We start from the raw sequence: 19855 nt of genomic DNA, 5'->3' as shown, positions 1-19855 counted from the left end.
GGAAAAGTAAAAAAAAAAAAATCTTTTTTTTTTTTTTTTTTAAAGAAAAGGAAAAAAAAGAAACATGCAGACAGCAATTGTCTCCTTAGGATTTAGCAATTTCTAATTTATTGTGAATTTACGTTTTAAGAGCTGTAGATTTTGTTGTTCTTGTGCCAAGTAAATCTATTTGTATATTGTCTATGTTTGGGGAAAAAAAACTCTTATACTTGAAATATTTTGTTGTGTTACTATATATAAATGTGTTCTCTCTTTTTTTTTTTTATTATTATTTCCTGTATTTTTAAACTGTTTACAATGCGAGGATTGTGTAAAATATCCGTTTGTGTTGTGATGTTTATTTTTCCCAAAATTGTATTAAACTAGTGAATCATCCCTAGATTTATTGGAAACATTATTGCATTGTCTAAGTATTTCGCTCCCTTTATTTTTTTTTTTTTTTTTTGTACAAACGTTGACCATTTGGTATAATCTATTATATTTGGTTATATTTACCTCTCTCTCTCTCTCTCTCTCTCTCTCTCTCTCTCTCTCTCTCTATAAAATATATATATATATATATATATATATATATATATATATATATATATATATATATATATATATATATATATATATATATATATATAGTTATACATATCTATATATATATCTATATATATATATATATATATATATATATATATATATATATATATATATATATATATATATATATAATTTTTATACATAAATATATATAGTTATATATATATATATATATATAGAGAGAGAGATAGATAGATAGATAGATAGATAGATAGATAGATAGATAGATAGATAGATAGATAGATAGATAGATAGATAGATAGATATAGATATATATATATATAGATATAGTTATATATATATATAGATATATCTATCTATATATATCTATCTATAGATATATATATATATATATATATATATATATATATATATATATATATATATCTATATCTACATATATATATGTATATATATACATATATATATATATATATATATAGTAAATCAGAATCCCAGTGGAAGTGCACCATACATATCTATTGATTATCTTATAGCCCAGAAATATCAGTATAATAATATAAAGAAGGTGTTTGGGGAAGATTGCACTGGTTGTATATATAGCAAAGGTCTGATTTATGGAAAGTGTCTTCTAAACTCCTATATCTCTTCTGTCAGCAGTAGCACCAGTGACTACTATCCCTTTAATATCTTATTTTCAAACTGCATCAATTGAGAAATAATAGGACTTTTATCACCCAAGGAAAAAAAAAGATAGATAAAGGCGATTGATAGAGGGGGCTGTTGGCATTCTTTAAAAGTTTGGCTATGCTGTTTCCCTTTTTTTTCACAAAAGTCCATTTGCATAATTCTTTGGGAAAACAAAAGAGGGATGATAGGCTTAAAAAGCAAAGTGCTGACGATAAAAAGGAAAATTCCGTTTAGTGCTCTGTCATAAAAGAATATAACGGCTGTAAAAGTTTATAGGCAGAGAAGTGAGGAGACTGCAAGGAAGTTCCCTTGGCTGGAGAGGATTGGGATTGAACACAACATGTAAATACCTTTCAACAGCCTCAGACAAAATATATGATGAGGCAGAGGGAAGCTGGGAACTTCGCCTTTGCTTTCTTTCCCCTCCTTTTCAGAAGCCTTGGAAACTCCTCTCTGGGGTTTAATGTCTTTGTTCTTTTTTTTTTTTTTTTCTTCAGCAATTCCTTGGCTGCAAGAATTCAAGCAATAAACTTTCAAACAAGCGAACTCTGGCGAGACGTCTGAAATTGTGTTTCCTTTATCAGTATCATACATGAGCTGGCCATTCTCTCTCCCAGCACAGCCCTTCTGCTCTATCTACAAACTTAGAAAAAAAACATTCCTTCTTTTCAAACACTGTTTACCACCACCCAGGAGGCCTACATTAGGCTCTTGGTAGAAAAAGCCTTTGTATTTATCCTCAAAAACACCCTATTTTTTTTATTTATATATATTTGAATATATAAATACTGTGTTTTATATTTAAAAAAAAGTTTTGACACTTACTAGTTTACCAAGCGTATTGCGCAGAAATGCACACAAGGTGGCGCTCTTGGTCTGTGATTTGTTTTTTTGACTCTAGCATTTACAATGGAAGGATACACAACATAATATCAGACATACCCCTTTTTGTTTTTTTGCAATTTTTTTTTTTCTATATCTGATCATCGTCATAAAAAAAGCACAAAAAAAGGAAATATCTTATAAATGTAACTTCTGTAGATAATTCAGCTTTATTGCACTGTAAAACGTTTTAACAATCAGTAAATTAGTGAACAATAGCACTGTGGGATGATGAGTTGTTGGAAGGAAGAGTTGGAGACCGTCTTGGGGAAATTCTTCCCTGCAGATTGCACTTAATTATACAGAGTCTTCCAAAACAGGGTACCCTGTGACGTCAGTGGTCATCAGTGGTCACCCACTAGCAGGGAAGCTGTGAACTCATTCAAGGGGACTATTCCATCAAGTTTTAATCACATAAGATGAATATGGTACTCTAGAAGTATAATCTCTTTACACCAGACCCTAATTAGCATGATTATATGGAAGAATGTTGAACGTTAAAGAAAGGACCATGATGCTTGTGTTGCTTAATTTCCCAATGAAAGATAATGTTACAATAACCTTTAAATCTGTGGGGCATATTCTGCCATAATCCTTAATTTAATGGAGGGATCCATTTCATTTGCGATACAGTGGGCTCAAGAGAGATCTAAGCATCGTTACCCCATCAGACAACTGAGTAGAAGAACAAGTGTGTGAGTGTTTAAATTACATATACTCCCACTCCAGAGTATGGACTACTTTAATCCAGCTTCTATTTGCCCCGATTTTTATTTAATAAATCTAAAAAAAGAAGAAAAAAAAAAAGAAGAAGAAGAAAAAAAAGCTAAGAAAAGAAACCCTCTGATGCATAACCTAAGGGACTGTTATGGGAATAAAAAGCTTATTCCACCAGTTTTTGTAAAGCCATGTTTTTGGTCCTATTGGTAGCCATGCCTAAAAGACTGATTAGCCAGCACCTACAAACAATTGATTCAAATTATTTTAAAGTTTTATTCCCGGCCTTCTTCAGCTCTAGGAAACGTTTTACTGAAATAAAATAGACTCTTTTCCCAGTTTAAAGGCAGTATATTAGGAATAAATATATCGCCATTGCCTATTAATGTGTCCCAGTGCACTCGTCTATATTTACCCGGTATACAGCGCTTAGGCCTTTATGGGAAGATATCTTCCAGGTTTACTTTGGAGGTGTAGATTGTACTGAGTTACATCAAGACACAAAACATCTGATTCCCTTTTATGTTTTCAGACAGGAGGCCAAGACTGAGCCATAAATACTCATCTACCCTCAGAGCTTAGATAGATAGATAGATAGATAGATAGATAGATAGATAGATAGATAGATAGATAGATAGATAGATAGATAGATAGATAGATAGATAGATAGATAGATAGATAGATAGATAGATAGATAGATAGATAGATAGATAGATAGATAGATAGATAGATAGATAGATAGATAGATAATGAATTGATGGAGGAATAGATAGACAGATAGATAGATAGATAGATAGATAGATAGATAGATAGATAGATAGATAGATAGATAGAATATGAATTGATGGATAGATAGATAGATAGACTATGAATTGATAGATCGATAGATAGATAGATAGATAGATAGATAGATAGATAGATAGATAGATAGATAGATAGATAGATAGATAGATTATAGGTAAGTAAATAGATTGTAAGTAAATCGACTATAAAAAAATATAGATTGTCAAATAGATAGATAGAATCTTTGAAAGTAGCAGTAGACATTGATCGCTAGATAGATAGATAGAATGATTATTTGAATAAAGATATATAGATAGATAACTTTTGGATGGTTATATGTGTAAATATGTGTATGTGTGTATATATATATATATATATATATATATATATATATATATATATATATATATATATATATATATATATATATATATATATATTAGAATATGGGTGGATACAAATAGCATATAGATAGATAGACTTTGGGAATATAGATGTTAGATGCCAGTTAGATAGATAGATAGATAGATAGATAGATAGATAGATAGATAGATAGATAGATAGATAGATAGATAGATAGATAGATAGATAGATAGATAGATAGATAGATAGATAGATAGATAGATAGATAGATTTAAATATGTATATATGTTATGATGGATACATATTTGATTGGCCGAATATTTATACCATATTGCATACTCTGCAGCCTTGGATAAAAGTGCTGCAAGAAGACACAAAGCATGTAACCTTCAAATAACACACAAAGCATGTACCCTCCAAATAACACACAAAGCATGTACCCTCCAAATAACACACAAAGCATGTAACCTCCAAGTAACACACAAAGCATGTAACCTCCAAGTAACACACAAAGCATGTAACCTCCATGTATGTAACCTCCAAGTAACACACAACCAAGGTGGCCCTATACAACATGTGCACTGAAGGGACGCCAACAGCAGGCGCAGCGCAGTACACTGGGGTCCAGGCAGCATCCACCACATTGGCTTTGAAGCTGTAGGTATATATGAGTGATTTTTATCTTTACTGGGTGATAAGGACCTAATAGTTTACAAAGGTCTAAGAATAGGGTGGGGATGAGGTGGGGGGAATAGCAGGGACAGAGGCCAGTGCCTGGAACCCGTGTTTGGTCCCTGCTATGTCCTTCCAAGTGACATCTTTAAGTGGAAACGTTTAAACTCCAAATAAAAATAAAATAAACATGTAGAAAATCAAGGAGAAGAGTTGTTCGGAAAACAATCATTATTTTAATTCGGCATTGACACTTGCAGCATCTTGCAGTAATCATTCGCAGGGTGTGAATGGAAGAAGCGCCTGTTTTATCGCAGTCCTGGAAGAGTCTCATAAACCGCTAACGCTTTTTATATTCTGCGACATAAACAACATCAACATCTCAGCTTTATAGCCTTTTATAGTCCGCTAAACAGTTTACAGGCTTTTTTTTTGTTGTTGGGTTTGGGGGGGCGATGAACAAACTCCATTCTTTGACGTGCGAACAACTCCAACCCTTGATCAATAATAGGGGGAATTGATCATTAAAATGTTAAATATGACTGGCTCGTTTGTTGTAAAATATGTTTAGCCTAAGAAACTGTATGATTTGATAACTTGTATTAAAATCCCAATTACATTTATTGGACCCTCTAAAAACTCGTGGCAATTAAATCGTTGTACTTTTACAGTTTTCTAAACCGACCCTGACATTTAAAAAGGCTAAAACTGCCTCGTTAAATTTTTTTATTTTTTTACAAATTAATGACTAAATGTCCTTTTTTTTTTTTTTTTTTTTAATTTCCAACACTCCCCCCAAAAAAAAGAAAAAAAAATCAATCTTTGGGGTGGGCTAAGGTAGGTGATTTGTTGTGATGGGGGGGATATCTCATTAGAGGAGGTAGTTAAACATATTTAATTCGTATATTTTCTCCACCTCTCCTCCTCTCTGCTCCATCTCCTCTTCTCCTCTCCCTATCCTGCGCACAGTCCGTGTGGAGCGCTAGAAGCCAATAGGAGCCAATAGGAGCAGGCTTTGGTAATAGATGCAAATGTTCGTGAAAAGACGCTGCAAAATATGAAACAAGTCATTTGCTGCGAAGTAAATCACTGAAACTGTTTATGAACTGGCAATCCCTTCTTGGAAATGTAAAGCGACATATCCTTTAAGTGGTTATTTTTTTTTTAATCCAAAAAAAAAAAAAAAAAAAAACCAAGGGATGCAATATCATCCAGGCATAGACTTTTGATTGTATCTTTTTCTTTTTATATTCCTGGAAATCACAGACACACCAAGCCAGGAACCCCTTTTTTTCCTGCTTCAAAGCATTAAAAGAAACAAACAAAAAAAAAAAAAGAAATGAGTTCTTATTTTGTTAATTCACTCTTCTCCAAGTACAAGGCAGGGGAATCTTTGCGCCCCAATTATTATGATTGTGGCTTTGCCCAGGATCTAGGAGGCAGACCCACAGTGGTGTATGGACCCGGTGCTGGGGGCACTTTTCAGCACCCTAGCCAGATTCAGGACTTTTACCATGGAACGTCTTCCCTGTCCTCACCCCCTTACCAGCAGAACCCCTGCGCTGTGACCTGTCATGGGGACCCCAGCAGCTTCTACGGATACGACCCTTTGCAAAGGCAGAGCCTGTTCAGCAGCCAGGATTCGGATCTAGTGCAATACACCGACTGTAAGCTGGCCTCAGCTGGCCTGGGGGAAGAAGCTGAGAGCTCAGAGCAGAGTCCTTCACCCACACAGCTCTTTCCCTGGATGAGACCACAAGGTGAGCAAAAAATTTCACAAAAAAAAAAAAAGTGAGACCATCAAGTGACCCTAGCACTTTACTGTTTTATGGGGGGCTAAACTTGTGCACTTGTGAATTGTTTTATAGTTTAATTGCCCGGATGGAGAGGTTTGCTTTTTTTTTTTTTTTTTTTACTGCTGGTCACTTCCCCCCCAGCCCTCATTTCCCAACCCTTTGTAGTGTGTGTCACTAAGGAAATGCATGCATTGCTTTTATTTATTTTCTCTTGTTTTTGGTTATTTTTGCCCCTTCTGGTTGCTGCTTTCCCTGTCCTTCCCCTTTGTGTGTGTCCTGCATTGCTTTTTATTTCTTTTCTTTTTTTTTTTGCTAACTTTTTTTCCCTTCTGATTGTTACTTTCCATGTCCTTTCCCTTTGTGTGTGTCATGCATGTTCTCTTTTTATAAGATATTTTTTTGCCCTTCTTGCTACTGCTTTCCCGGTCCTTCCCCTTGTGTGTCATGTATTCCCCTTTTTTCTTTCTTTAAACTTTTTCCCCTTCTGATTGCTGGTTTCCATGTCCTTTCATATGTGTCCTGCATTGCCCTTTTTATTATTTATCTTTTTACTTTACCCCCTTCTGGTTACTGCTTTCCATGTCCTTCCCTGTGTGTGTCATGCATTGCTTTTTATGTTCCTTTTTAAAGGTATTTCCCCCCTCTGGCTACTGCTTTCCCTGTCCTTCTCTTTTATGTGTGTCCTGCACTGCCTCTTATTTTTATTTATTTATTTTTATACTTTTCCCTCTTCTGATTACTGCTTTCCCCGTCCTTCCCTGCGTGTGTATCCTGCTTTGCTTTTTATTTTATATTTTTAAGTTAACTTTTCCCCTTCTGATTACTGCTTTCCCTATCCTCTCCTTTTGTAAGTGTCCTGCTTTGCTTTTTATTTTCTATTTTTTAAGTTCATCCCCCTTCTGATTATTGCTTTCCCTATCATTTCCTTTGTAAGTGTCCTGCTTTGCTTTTTATTTTCTATTTTTTAAGTTTACCCCCCTTTTGATTATTGCTTTCCCTATCACTTCCCTTGTAAGTGTCCTGCTTTGGTTTTTATTCTCTATTTTTTAAGTTGGCCCCCTTCTGATTATTGCTTTCCCTATCCTTTCCTTTGTATGTGTCCTGCTTTGCTTTTTATTCTCTATTTTTTAAGTTGCCCCCCTTCTGATTATTGCTTTCCCTGTCCTTTACCTTTATATGTGTCCTGCTTTGCTTTTTATTCTCTATTTATTAAGTTTGCCCCCTTCTAAATATTGCTTTCCCTATCCTTTCTTTTATATGAGTCCTGCTTTGCTTTTTATTCTCTATTTTTTAAGTTGGCCCCCTTCTGATTATTACTTTCCCCATCCTTTCCTTTGTGTGTGTCCTGCTTTGCTTTTTATTTTCAATTTTTTAAAGTTTGCCCCCTTTCCAAATATTGCTTTCCCTATCCTTTCCTTTGTATGTGTCCTGCTTTGCTTTCTATTTTCTCTTTTATAAGTTGTTTTTTCCCCCTTCTGGTTACTTGCTATCCCTACCCTGCTCTATTGTGTGTGTTATGCATTGCTTTTTTTATTTCCTCTTTTTTGGGGGGTTATTATTCCTTATTATTCCTTCTTCTTACAGCTTTCCCTGTCCTACCTCTTCGTGTGTGTTATGCATGGCTTTTTTTATTTCCTCTCTTTTTTTTGGGCTATTATTCTTTCTTCTGGTTACTGCTCTCCCTTGTCCTACCCCTTTGTGTGTGTTATGCATGGCTTTTTTTATTTCCTCTCTTTTTGAGTTATTATTCCTTCCTCTGGTTACTGCTTCTCCTCTCCTTCTCCTTTGTATGTGTGTGTCTTGCATTGCTTTTTTTTTTCTCTCTCTCTTTTTTTGGGGTTGTGTTTCCCCCCTTCCGATGGCTGCTTCCCCTGTCCTCCCCCTTTGTGTGTGCCCTACTGCTGCTGCTTGTGCCTACAGCCCTTCATTCTTGTTCTCTTCTCCTCCTCAGCAGCCGCTGGACGTAGGAGAGGTAGACAGACCTACAGCCGCTACCAAACCCTAGAGCTGGAGAAAGAGTTCCTCTTCAACCCTTACCTTACCCGCAAGCGGCGGATTGAGGTGTCTCACGCTTTGGGACTTACTGAGAGACAGGTGAAAATATGGTTCCAGAACAGGAGGATGAAATGGAAAAAGGAGAACAACAAAGATAAGTTCCCCAGCAGCAAATGTGAGCAGGAGGAACTGGAGAAACAGAAAATGGAGAGATCACAACAAGACACTGATGAGGCTCTGGATGGACAAAAGGGTGAGAAGAGCCTGGACTGAGAAGCCCACTGACAAAGCTACTTGTCTCTCCAGCTCTTCCCAATGTTCCTGGAAAGATACAGAAGGGGGCACAATGTTGCTGTAAAAGATGTAGCTGTAAATCGTCCCTTTCTCTGTAACTCATCCTATTTGATACCTAAATTGACCGGTGCCCCCCTAAGAACCAGGCAACCTGCTGTCTTCCCACCTGGTAGGGGGGTGGGGGGGGGTGAGGGGGAAGGAAATGACTTTCTAGTGTCTGTGTATAACGCAATAGCTTTTTGTGGATCATAACTTGGGGTTTATGTTGTTTTTTGTTTTCCTTTTTTTTCTTTTTTGTTTTGGTGGGGAAGGTTTGCTCTAGAAGTTTTGTGTGCACTATTTCTCTATGTGGTTTACTGTATTTCTTTCTACAAGACAAAAAAAAAAACAGACCAACAACATGAAACTGCCTAATTCAGCTGTAGTCCCCCTTCTCTAACACATTGCTAGATGCCCCCTCTTGTTTTGTCCCTGGCACCCCGCATTCTCTGTGTGTGCGTGGATGTAGATAGCATGCGCCCAGTGAAAAGCCACTTGTGTTTTTTTTAGGGTTACTGTGAACAGACTGTATACTGTATACGTGAATTACTTTTACTGAAAGGGGGGGGGGTCATTCTCTATTTTATGGTTCTGCACACTTTTGTCCTATTGTCTAAACATGGAAACGGCGGAAGGAGTTACAATAAAGTTTACAAGAGGGACCGTGACATCTTGCGTTTTGATGCTTCCTCCTGGGAGATGGGTTGAAAAGAGAAATAAAAGTCATCTGTGTGTTTTGTACCATCCTTGAATCTATAGGGTCTACTAGAGACAGAGGATGGTTGTGTTTTGGTAGGGGTTTTGGAGATGCTGCTGGCACAGGCACAGTAAAACAGATCAATTCTGGTCCTCAAATGTGCCTTGTTGTGGATCCTCATCAAGAGATCATCATGAAGAGATGTAGATCATCATCAAGAGATCTCATGAAGAGGTCTCATCAAGGGATTATCATCAAAAGGTCTCATCAAATGATCATCATCGAGAGATCTCATGAAGAGGTCTCTCCAAGAGATCATCATCAAAAGGTCTTATCCAATGATCATCATCGAGAGATCTCATGAAGAGGTCTCACCAAGAGATCATCATCAAAAGGTATCATCAAATGATCATCATCGATAGATCTCATGAAGAGGTCTCACCAAGAGATCATCATCAAAAGGTCTCATCCAATGATCATCATCGAGAGATCTCATGAAGAGGTCTCATCAAGAGATCATCATCAAAAGATCTGATTAAAATGATCATCATCATCGAGAGATCTCATGAAGAGGTCTCACCAAGAGATCATCATCAAAAGGTCTCATCCAATGATGATCATCGAGAGATCTCATGAAGAGGTCTCTTCAAGAGATCATAATCAAAAGATCTGATTAAAATGATCATCATCGAGAGATCTCATGAAGAGGTCTCATCAAGAGATTATCATCAAAAGGTCTCATCAAATGATCATCATCGAGAGATCTCATCAAGGGGTCTCATCAAGAGGTCTCATGAAGAGGTTTCATTAAGAGATCATCATCAAAAGGTGTCATCAAGTGATAAGATCAAGAGGTCTCATGAAGAGGTCTCATGAAGAGATCTCATCAAGAGTTCTCATCAAAATATCTTGTCAAGAGATCCAGGTTATCCAGTTCTAGATTTAAAGCTGTGGAACTCAAGGTATTTCCTAAGTAGAAACATAACTCACCTGAGTAACACCAACTTCTTTGGGATTGAGGATCGAGTCCCTCTATGTTTTCTTATTTCTAACTTGAATATGAGCGAAGTAGCAGGTTACTCCTCCCTGGTCCAGGTAGGTGTGAGGATCAGATAGACCCTTGTATGTTTGTGTGGCTGTGATATGGATTGTAAGCTCTCAAGATCAAGGGAGGGATGTGGACAAATCTATGTAAGTGCACAGAGCTGTTTATTAAAGTGTGGGGCTATGGAGATAAATGGTGAATATAATGATCAGATGGACCCATGTGTGTTTGTATGGATTGCCAGCTCTTTGGATCAAGAATGGCCGTGGACAAACCTATGGGAGTGTACAGTGCTGTTTAATAAAGTTGGGCTATGCAGATAAATGATGATTATAATGATCTAATGGACCCTTGTATGTTTGTGTGGCTGTGATATAAATGGCAAGCTCTTGAGATCAAGGAAGGATGTGGACATACCTATGTAAGTGTAGAGTGCTATATAATAAAGAGGGCTATGGAGATAAATGGTGACTATAATGATCAGACAGACCCTTGTATGTTTGTGTGGATTGCAAGCTCTTGGTATCAACAAAAGATGTGGACAAACCAATGTAAGTGTACCGTGCTGTTTAATAAAGTGGAGCTATGGAGATAAATTATTATTATAATGATCAGGTGGACCCCTCTATGTTTGTGTGGATTGCAAGCTCTTGGGATCAAGAAAGGATGTGGACACACCTATGTAAGTGTACCGTGCTGTTTAATAAACTGGAGACTATGGAGATAAATGGTGGGTATAATGATCAGATGGACCCCTGTATATTTGTGTGGCTGTGAAATGGATTGCAAGCTCTTAAGATCAAGGAGGGATGTGGACAAATCTAAAAGTGTACTGTGCTGTTTAATAAAGTGGGGCTATGGTGATAAATGGGTATTATAATGATCAGATGGACCCCTGAATGCTTGTGTCACTGTGATATGGAGTGCGAGCTCTTAAGATCAAGGAGGGACGTGGGCAGACTTATTAAATTGTACAGTGCTTTTTAATAAAGTGGGGCTTTAGAGATAAATGGTGACTATAAGGATGAGATGGACCCATGCATGTTTGTGTGGATTGCAAGCTCTTTGCATCAAGAAAGGATGTGGACAAACCTATGTAAGTGCACAGTGCTGTTTGGGACTATTGAGATAAATGGTGATTATAATGATCAAAGTATGCCTGTGTGGCTGTGATATGGATTGCAAGCTCTTGAGATTAAGAAAGGCTGTGGATAAACCTGTGAAAGAGTACAGTGCTGTTTAACAAAGTGGGGCTATGGCGATAAATGGTGATTATAATGATCAGATGGACTCCTGTATGCTTGTGTGGCTGTGGTATGGATTGCAAGCTCTTGAGATCAAGAAAGGATGTGGACAAACCTATAAAAGTGTACAAGGCTGTTTTAATAAAGTGGGGCTATGGAGACAAATAGTGACTATAATGATTAGATGGACCCCTGTATGCTTGTGTTGCTGTGGTATGGATTGCAAGCTCTTGAGATCAAGAAAGGATGTGGGCAAACCTACAAAAGTGTACAGTGCTGTTTTAATAAAGTAGGACTATGGAGTTAAATAGTGATTATAATGATCATATGGACCCCATGTATGCTTGTGTGGATGTGATATGGATTAATTTATAAGCTCTTGAGATCAAGAAAGGCTGTAGACAAACCTATGAAAGAGTAGAGTGCTGTTTAATAAAGTAGGACTATGGAGATAAATAGGGAATACAATGATCAGATGGACCCCTGTTTCCTTTTTTGGCTCTGGTATGGATTGCAAGCTCTTGAGATCAAGAAAGAATGTGGACAAACTTATGAATGAGTAGAGTGCTGTTTAGCAAATTGGGGCTATGGTGATAAATAGTAATAAATAATGATCAGATGGACCCCTTGTGTGCTTGTGTTGCTCTGGTATGGATTGCAAGCTCTTGAGATCAAGAAAGAATGTGGACAAACCTATGAAAGAGTAGAGTGCTGTTTAGTAAAGTGAGGCTATGGCCATAAATAGTCAAAGTAATGATCAGACGGACCCCTTGTGTTGCTCTGGTATGGATTGCAAGCTCTTGAGATCAAGAAAGGATGTGGACAAACCGATAAAAGAGTACAGTGCTGTTTTAATAAAATGGGACTATGGAGATAAATAGTGATTATAGTGATCAGATGGACCCCATGAATGCTTGTATGGCTGTGATATAGACTGCAACCTCTTGAGATCAAGAAAGAGCTGTAGACAAACCTATGAAAGAGTAGAGTGCTGTTTAGTAAATTGGGACTATAGAGATAAATAGTGATTACTGTATAGTGATCAGATGGACCCCATGAATGCTTGTATGGCTGTGATATAGATTGCAAGCTCTTGAGATGAAGAAAGAGCTGTAGACAAACCTATGAAAGAGTAGAGTGCTGTTTAATAAAGTGGGGCTATGGAGATAAATGGTGATTAGAATGATGATGATACTAATATAGAGAGCGGAGGATGGTTAGAGGTGATCCACAGAGACAGATCCAAGCAAGGTAAGTGCATTCTTAATTATAGCCCATAGTAGTGGAGGACAATTGCTCTCCAGCACGAGACTCTTGTATTGATGATCCGCTTGGCATCTGCAATTTGAAAGTCCATCCTGAGCCCAGCAATAACATGCAATCACAGCTAAGAGGCACAATTCTTCCTCGGCTGGATGTTCTGCTCTTCTTCTTCTTTTTTTTTTTTTGTGGTTTATCTGGCGGTCCAAGTCTGAGAGGCATTACGCAGGATCCATTAATAACTATGGCACAGATAGCGCAATCTCACCGAACGCAGACAGGAGCGTTAGAGAAAAATCGATACAGAAATAAATAGGTTTCAGTTTATTTTTTTCTTTTCTCTGCTGCTAGTTTTTTTTTTTTTTTTCATCCCACAAGCCTTTTTGTCTCATTTGAAACAGATTACAGCTTCCTTATCGACTCCATTGCAATTTCCCTTTAAAACATAGATCTTAGAGGGTTAGAGCCCATCAAATATTTATCATATTTTATAAATCCAGCACTACAACAATTTTTTTTTTTTTTTCCACATTACAAGAGCTGTGGGAAGCTGAGCCTGGATTGGAGGGAGGAAAATCACGTGTGTGCCAGTCACATGGTCAAGGGAGGAAAAAGGGGGTCCTTTTTGGTGTAAATCTGGACTCTAATTCTGTAATATATCACGGTACCTCGTAAAACCGACACTAAAACGTCCCGGCCTACAAATCATCCGGCCAAATTATGAGTTCATTGTATTATGCGAACGCTTTATTCTCCAAATATCAAACTGCAAGTTCTGTCTTCCCATCCGGAGTCTTCCCAGAGCAAACTTCGTGCGCCTTCGCCTCCAGCAGCCAGCGTACCGGCTATGGCACCGGGACAACGCCGTCCTTCCCCGGGACTGTGCCTGGACTCTACACTAACGGGGGCACCATGCACCCCCAGACCCCCGCCATGTACCCCCCCTCCGGATACGGCCTGGAAGCCGCTTCCTTTAATATGCACTGTTCTCCGTTTGAGCAGAACCTCTCTCTAATGTGTTCCACCGACACCTCCAAGCAGAACTGTACCAAGACCGAGCAGAGGGACACCGACCTCCAGAGTGACACCAACCTTCGGATCTACCCCTGGATGAGGAGTACAGGTAAGACAAGGAGCTGGGGGGTAATGGGGCATCTGGGGGGTCCAGGAGCATTCCATGGCGCCTGGGATTCTTCCCACCTCCTCTCTATGGCGTCCTTCTTCAAAGAGGGGGGGGGGGGGGTCACTGCACAATGGCTGGCACCCTGCAAGTCCCTTAAACCTAGTCTTATGGGGAGGGGGGGGGGGTCACTGCACGATGGCTGGTACCCTGCAAGTCCCTTAGTCCTAGTCTTATGGGGGGGGGGGGGGGGTTCAATGCACAATAGCTGGCACCCTGCAAGTCCCTTTAGTCCTAGTCTTATGGGGGGGGGGGGGGGGTTCAATGCACAATAGCTGGCACCCTGCAAGTCCCTTAGTCCTGGTCTTATGGGGGGGGGGGGGTTGATCCATGGACCTGATCTAATGCTAGGCTGGAGATTTAGGGGCGCAGGGACTGTTCACAGGGTACTTACTGGGACTGGGGGAAGTTTGACAAGCAAAACAAGCGTGCACCATAAAACCAGGGATAAGCAGCTATGCAAATAGGAGCTGGGATGATACACGAGGTGCAAAATGCCCGCTATTTACTGTGAGGTGTCAGCTCAGTGAATGTGCAATAAGTGGCTGACAAAAGAGAATTAGATTCCCAGCCATTCACTGGCTGAATTATGCTGGAATAGGGGGACATAACTCGCTGCCCAATGTGTATACTCAGTAAATCTATGGAGCAGATAAACATCTATCTATCTATCTATCTATCTATCTATCTATCTATCTATCTATCTATCTATCTATCTATCTATCTATCTATCTACATTTTATTTATCGTATTTACCTATTTATACATTATATATTACTTTACAGTATAATCTATCTATCTATCTATCTATCTATCTATCTATCTATCTATCTATCTATCTATCTATCTATCTATCTATCTATCTATCTATCTATCTATCTATCTACCCTACACTACATTTTATTTATCTTATTTACCTATTTATACATTATATCTTGCTTTACAGTATATTATATCTATCTATCTATCTATCTATCTATCTATCTATCTATCTATCTATCTATCTATCTATCTATCTATCTATCTATCTATCTATCTATCTATCTATCTATCTATCTATCTATCTATCTATCTATCTATTTACGCTATATTTTATTTATCTATCTACATACTTTCTTGCTTTAAGCTGGCCATATACTATACAATTTTCCTATTCAATTTTCTTTATGTTTACTTTCAACTATGTAGTGCAAGGTCCTGCCTGATTGCATATAAATTGGAAGTGTTTAGGTTTGACTTCATAGTATATGGTTTTGGTAAATCTAAAGGAAAGTTGTACAAGAAAATTATAAGATGTATGGCCAGCATCCATCTATCTATCTCTCTATCTATCCTACTCTATATTTTATCTATCTCTCTACATTCTATCGTGCTTTATAGTATAATCTATCTATCTATCTATCTATCTATCTATCTATCTATCTATCTATCTATCTATCTATCTATCTATCTATCTATCTATCTATCTATCTATCTATCTATCTATCTATCTATCTATCTATCTATCGTGCACTAACATATAACTTTTATATACTGTGTGCAGAATATGCACACCATTACATATAGTTTATATATAGTGTATAAAGCACTAAATATACATACAGCATGTCTATCTATCTATCTATCTATCTATCTATCTATCTATCTATCTATCTATCTATCTATCTATCTATCTATCTATCTATCTATCTATCTATCTATCTATCTATCTATCTATCTATCTATCTATCTATCTATCTATCTATCTATCTATCTATCCTACCCTACTGTCTTTTACATATCATCAATTTACAGGACTGTTTTTTTTTTTCTTGTGCATTTAAGTGATGAAATCAGGACAATTAGTGACGTAACTGTGCTGCACCTCTCCCCCAAGAGGAACTATGTAAACTCTGGTTATAGGCTTATCATTTGTTACATCAGTAAGCTTCTGTATAGCGCTGATGGGGTACTTATAATTAGGGGTACTTATCATTATGCAGCCTTCACCTTGAGGAATTGTAAAGGGTTTCAACTGATTCAGGAAGCGCCATCCTCTTCTTACTTTAAGCTCCTTTTCTGCTTTTCTGTATATGTATCTTATAGCTATACAGTTTTTGATATTGATATTTGCATTGACAGCCGGGTAGTCAGTTGTCAACAGAAAAGAAGAGGATTGTCATAGCCACCCATTACATGTTAGGCCTACAATTATAGATGTATATGACTCCATGCACACTAGGCTTAAAAAAACGCTCATGTATAGAGTTTAGAAGAGTTTTACGTTTATTTTTGCCAGAAAGCTCCATTCAAAAATCGCAAATATATCAAAATATGCCGGTAATCGTCCTTATATGCATGTACACATAGAATAACATTGAGCTATTTCTATAGGAAGAACACAAAACTCCTGTAGAAGCTGCGATTTTGAAGCCAGTGTGCATGGAGCCTGATGTATATAGAGAGATGTGTGGGTGTGTGTATATATATATATATATATATATATATATATATATATATATATATATATATATATATATGTGTGTGTGTGTGTGTGTGTATATATGCAAGTGTAATATGTATATATATATATATATATATATATATATATACACACACTCTTTATGTACACACACATATGTTTATATGTATGTCCATAATAAGGTTTCAGTCTTGCAGAGTAAACTGTATAGGCTTTAGCCTTGTACCGCTTCCATTTGGGACAGGGTTAACTTCCCCTGTCCTGCACAAAGACTGACCAAATATTAATCCAGCAATTCGTCACAGTGGATCTGATCTGACCACAAACACGTGTTCTCCCCAGTAACACATGTTCTGTTACCCCTTCCTCTGTCATACTGTAAAATACAATGTGTAGACACATAAAGTACAATTCTATCTTCTAGCCTACATCTTTCCTTGTATCTCTTCGCTGATTGTCTCCAAGAATCCCCGCCGATCTAAATATCCACTTACTGATGGCCCGCAGCCCCCCCACAGTAGTACATATCCGATTACTGGAGCCCCCCATAGATATCCAAAGAACTACCTATCTACTTATTAATTTTTACTCAGCCCCCCACATGGAAGAACATGTGATTACCAAACCCCCGCAGTACAAACTAGCTGATTAATCTCACCCACCTGATCCCCCCGCAGATCTACCTATCTCATTTCCTCACCAACCAGAATGACCCTGCTCCTCACAAGTGTACCCCCATATAGTTCCCTGCTGTCATAGGAATTCCCCCCCCTCCCACACACACACCTATAGGGTTACCTACATACCATCTACCAGCGCCAAGATGGTTTAGCACACACCATTAGTGTATGTGTGTGTGTGTCACAAACTCTCTCTCTTTCTCTGTCTCTCTCTCTCTCTCTCTCCCTCTTATGTATATATATATACAGAGGAGAAAGAGAGAGACGTAGAGAGAGCTTATGACGCACATACACACACGTGTATATATGTGTGTGTATATATATATATATATATATATATATATAGAGAGAGAGAGAGAGAGAGAGAGAGAGAGAGAGAGGACAAAGAGAAAGAGAGAGAAATAGAGAGAGGGAGGGATGACAAATAGAGAGAAGTAGAGAGGGCTTGTGACACACACACACATATATATATATATACATACACACGTATATATATATATATATATATATATATATATATAGAGAGAGAGAGAGAGAGAGAGAGAGAGAGCCTCTGACACACACACACACATATATATATATATATATATAGAGAGAGAGAGAGAGGGGGGGAGGGAGAACATGTGACATACACACACATATATATATATATATATATATATATATATATATAGATAGATAGATATATCTATCTATATATATATATTTACATATATATATATATAGATATATATATATCTATCTATATATATATATATATATATAAAGAGAGAAAGAGATTGTGACGTACACACACAAACACACACACATATACACGCAAAACACATATGCAAAATATGACTATATATATATATATATATATATATATATATATATATATATAGAGAGAGAGAGAGAGAGAGAGAGAGAGAGAGAGAGAGAGAGAGAGAGAGAGAACTTGTGAGGACACACACATTCATAACACACATAAATAATACACACACACATACATAACACACACATACATAGTACACACACACACATACATAACACACACATACATAATACACACATACATAACACACACACACATACATAACACACACATTCATAACACACACACACAAACATACATAACACACACACACATTCATAACACACACACAAACATACATAACACACACACACATACATAACACACACATACATAATACACACACACAGACACATACATAACACACACACACACACACATACATAACACACACATACATAATACACACACACAGACACATACATAACACACACATTCATAACACACACACACAAACATACATAACACACACACACATTCATAACACACACACACACAAACATACATAACACACACACATACATAACACACACATACATAACACACACACACACAAACATACATAACACACACACATACATAACACACACATACATAACACACACACACATGCATAACACACATAACACAAATGCAAAATATGACCCAAGCGATTGCAACTAGAAAGTGTTAAAATAAATAAATACATAAAAAAAGCACAATAGCTATAAGAAGTATATTAGCACAATGCTATAAGGAGAAGGATGGTGACACAATGGCCACATGGATAAATATCACAGCAATGTCATATATTTCCAAGGTATAATTACAATGTGCAATGCCCTAAGGCTGACTATACACTCTACAAGCTGATTGTACAATCTCCTTTAGATTGACCATCAGCTATGTAGTGCAAGAGTCTGCAAAGATACAAATTGGATTGTTTAGGTGTGTTCCCGTTTATTTATTTATTGCAATTGTAAGAGATTGTACAATTAGATTGAACAGTGTATGGTCAGCCCAGGATGTACCCTGTAGTTAGGAGCAGTCCTATTGATCTTGCCTCGTCTGTATATTCCAGGCACGGACAGAAAGAGGGGTCGGCAGACCTACACCCGGTACCAGACCTTGGAATTGGAAAAGGAGTTCCACTACAATCGCTACTTGACGCGGCGGCGGCGCATAGAGATCGCTCATGCCCTGTGCCTGACAGAGAGACAGATCAAAATCTGGTTCCAGAACCGGAGGATGAAGTGGAAAAAAGAGAACAAGGCATCCAGCCCCACCTCAAACAGCCAGGAAAAGCCGGAGACTGAGGAAGAGGAAGAGGAGTGACCACCAGAGACCTAAAAAAAAAGACTGGTGACCCCCCCACACAAGGTCCACTGAATCTGCTGGATCCTACCATACTACCTAGATCCCTTTTCTATGATAGGGTTAGCTACCTACCCCGATGTGGTGACAGATTAGATCCATTTCCATGTGACTTCATGTAGCACAAGTATTTGCAGATCAAACTTTTTCAGAGACTCCAACTTATGGAGAGACCCTGAGAATAAAATATTGTGACTGTGTTTAATAGATCGTCTGACTTTACTGTGAAGGGAAATCCCAAGTGTTTGTGTAGGACTGTGTTTTGTTCACATACAATATTATGTACCGTGGATTGTAGTCAC

General features: G+C 37.6%; 2 protein-coding genes across 3 annotated transcripts in view; both read left to right on the top strand.

Annotated features, from left to right (window-relative positions):
* Window positions 1-5644: 5644 nt before the first annotated feature.
* Window positions 5645-9333, top strand: HOXB8 (homeobox B8). Of its 2 annotated transcripts, none has more exons than XM_082272724.1 (2): window positions 5645-6416; window positions 8407-9333. In XM_082272724.1, the coding sequence occupies exons 1-2, from the start codon at window positions 5996-5998 to the stop codon at window positions 8718-8720; spliced, it is 735 nt and encodes a 244-aa protein (XP_082128850.1). In that variant the 5' UTR covers window positions 5645-5995; the 3' UTR covers window positions 8721-9333. The 2 variants fall into 2 exon arrangements, with proteins under 2 accessions (XP_082128850.1, XP_082128849.1); XM_082272723.1 differs by having other exon boundaries at window positions 8404-9333.
* A 4239-nt stretch (window positions 9334-13572) lies between these two features.
* The window catches only part of HOXB7 (homeobox B7), a 6498-nt gene continuing 215 nt past the window's right edge, over window positions 13573-19855 (top strand). Inside the window, exons 1-2 of the mRNA XM_082272725.1 lie at window positions 13573-14149; window positions 19261-19855. The exon at window positions 19261-19855 is cut by the window's right edge and continues 215 nt beyond it. Of these exons, the coding sequence (XP_082128851.1) occupies window positions 13747-14149; window positions 19261-19514 (657 nt within the window). The 5' untranslated portion in view covers window positions 13573-13746 and the 3' untranslated portion in view covers window positions 19515-19855. The remainder of the gene's footprint in view (window positions 14150-19260) is intronic.

Source organism: Pelophylax lessonae (assembly GCF_965119305.1).
Source record: "Pelophylax lessonae genome assembly, chromosome: 11".
Taxonomy (NCBI): domain Eukaryota; kingdom Metazoa; phylum Chordata; class Amphibia; order Anura; family Ranidae; genus Pelophylax; species Pelophylax lessonae.
Note: the sequence above shows the minus strand (reverse complement) of the source record. Positions and strands in the feature narration are given on the sequence as shown.

Bases quoted from the DNA above. Each gene is read 5' to 3' on its own strand.
- HOXB8 (XM_082272723.1), top strand. From the start codon at position 5,996: ATGAGTTCTTATTTTGTTAATTCACTCTTCTCCAAGTACAAGGCAGGG. The intron at 6,417-8,403 runs GTGAGCAAAAAA...TCTCCTCCTCAG, and splicing joins TCCCTGGATGAGACCACAAG to CAGCCGCTGGACGTAGGAGA.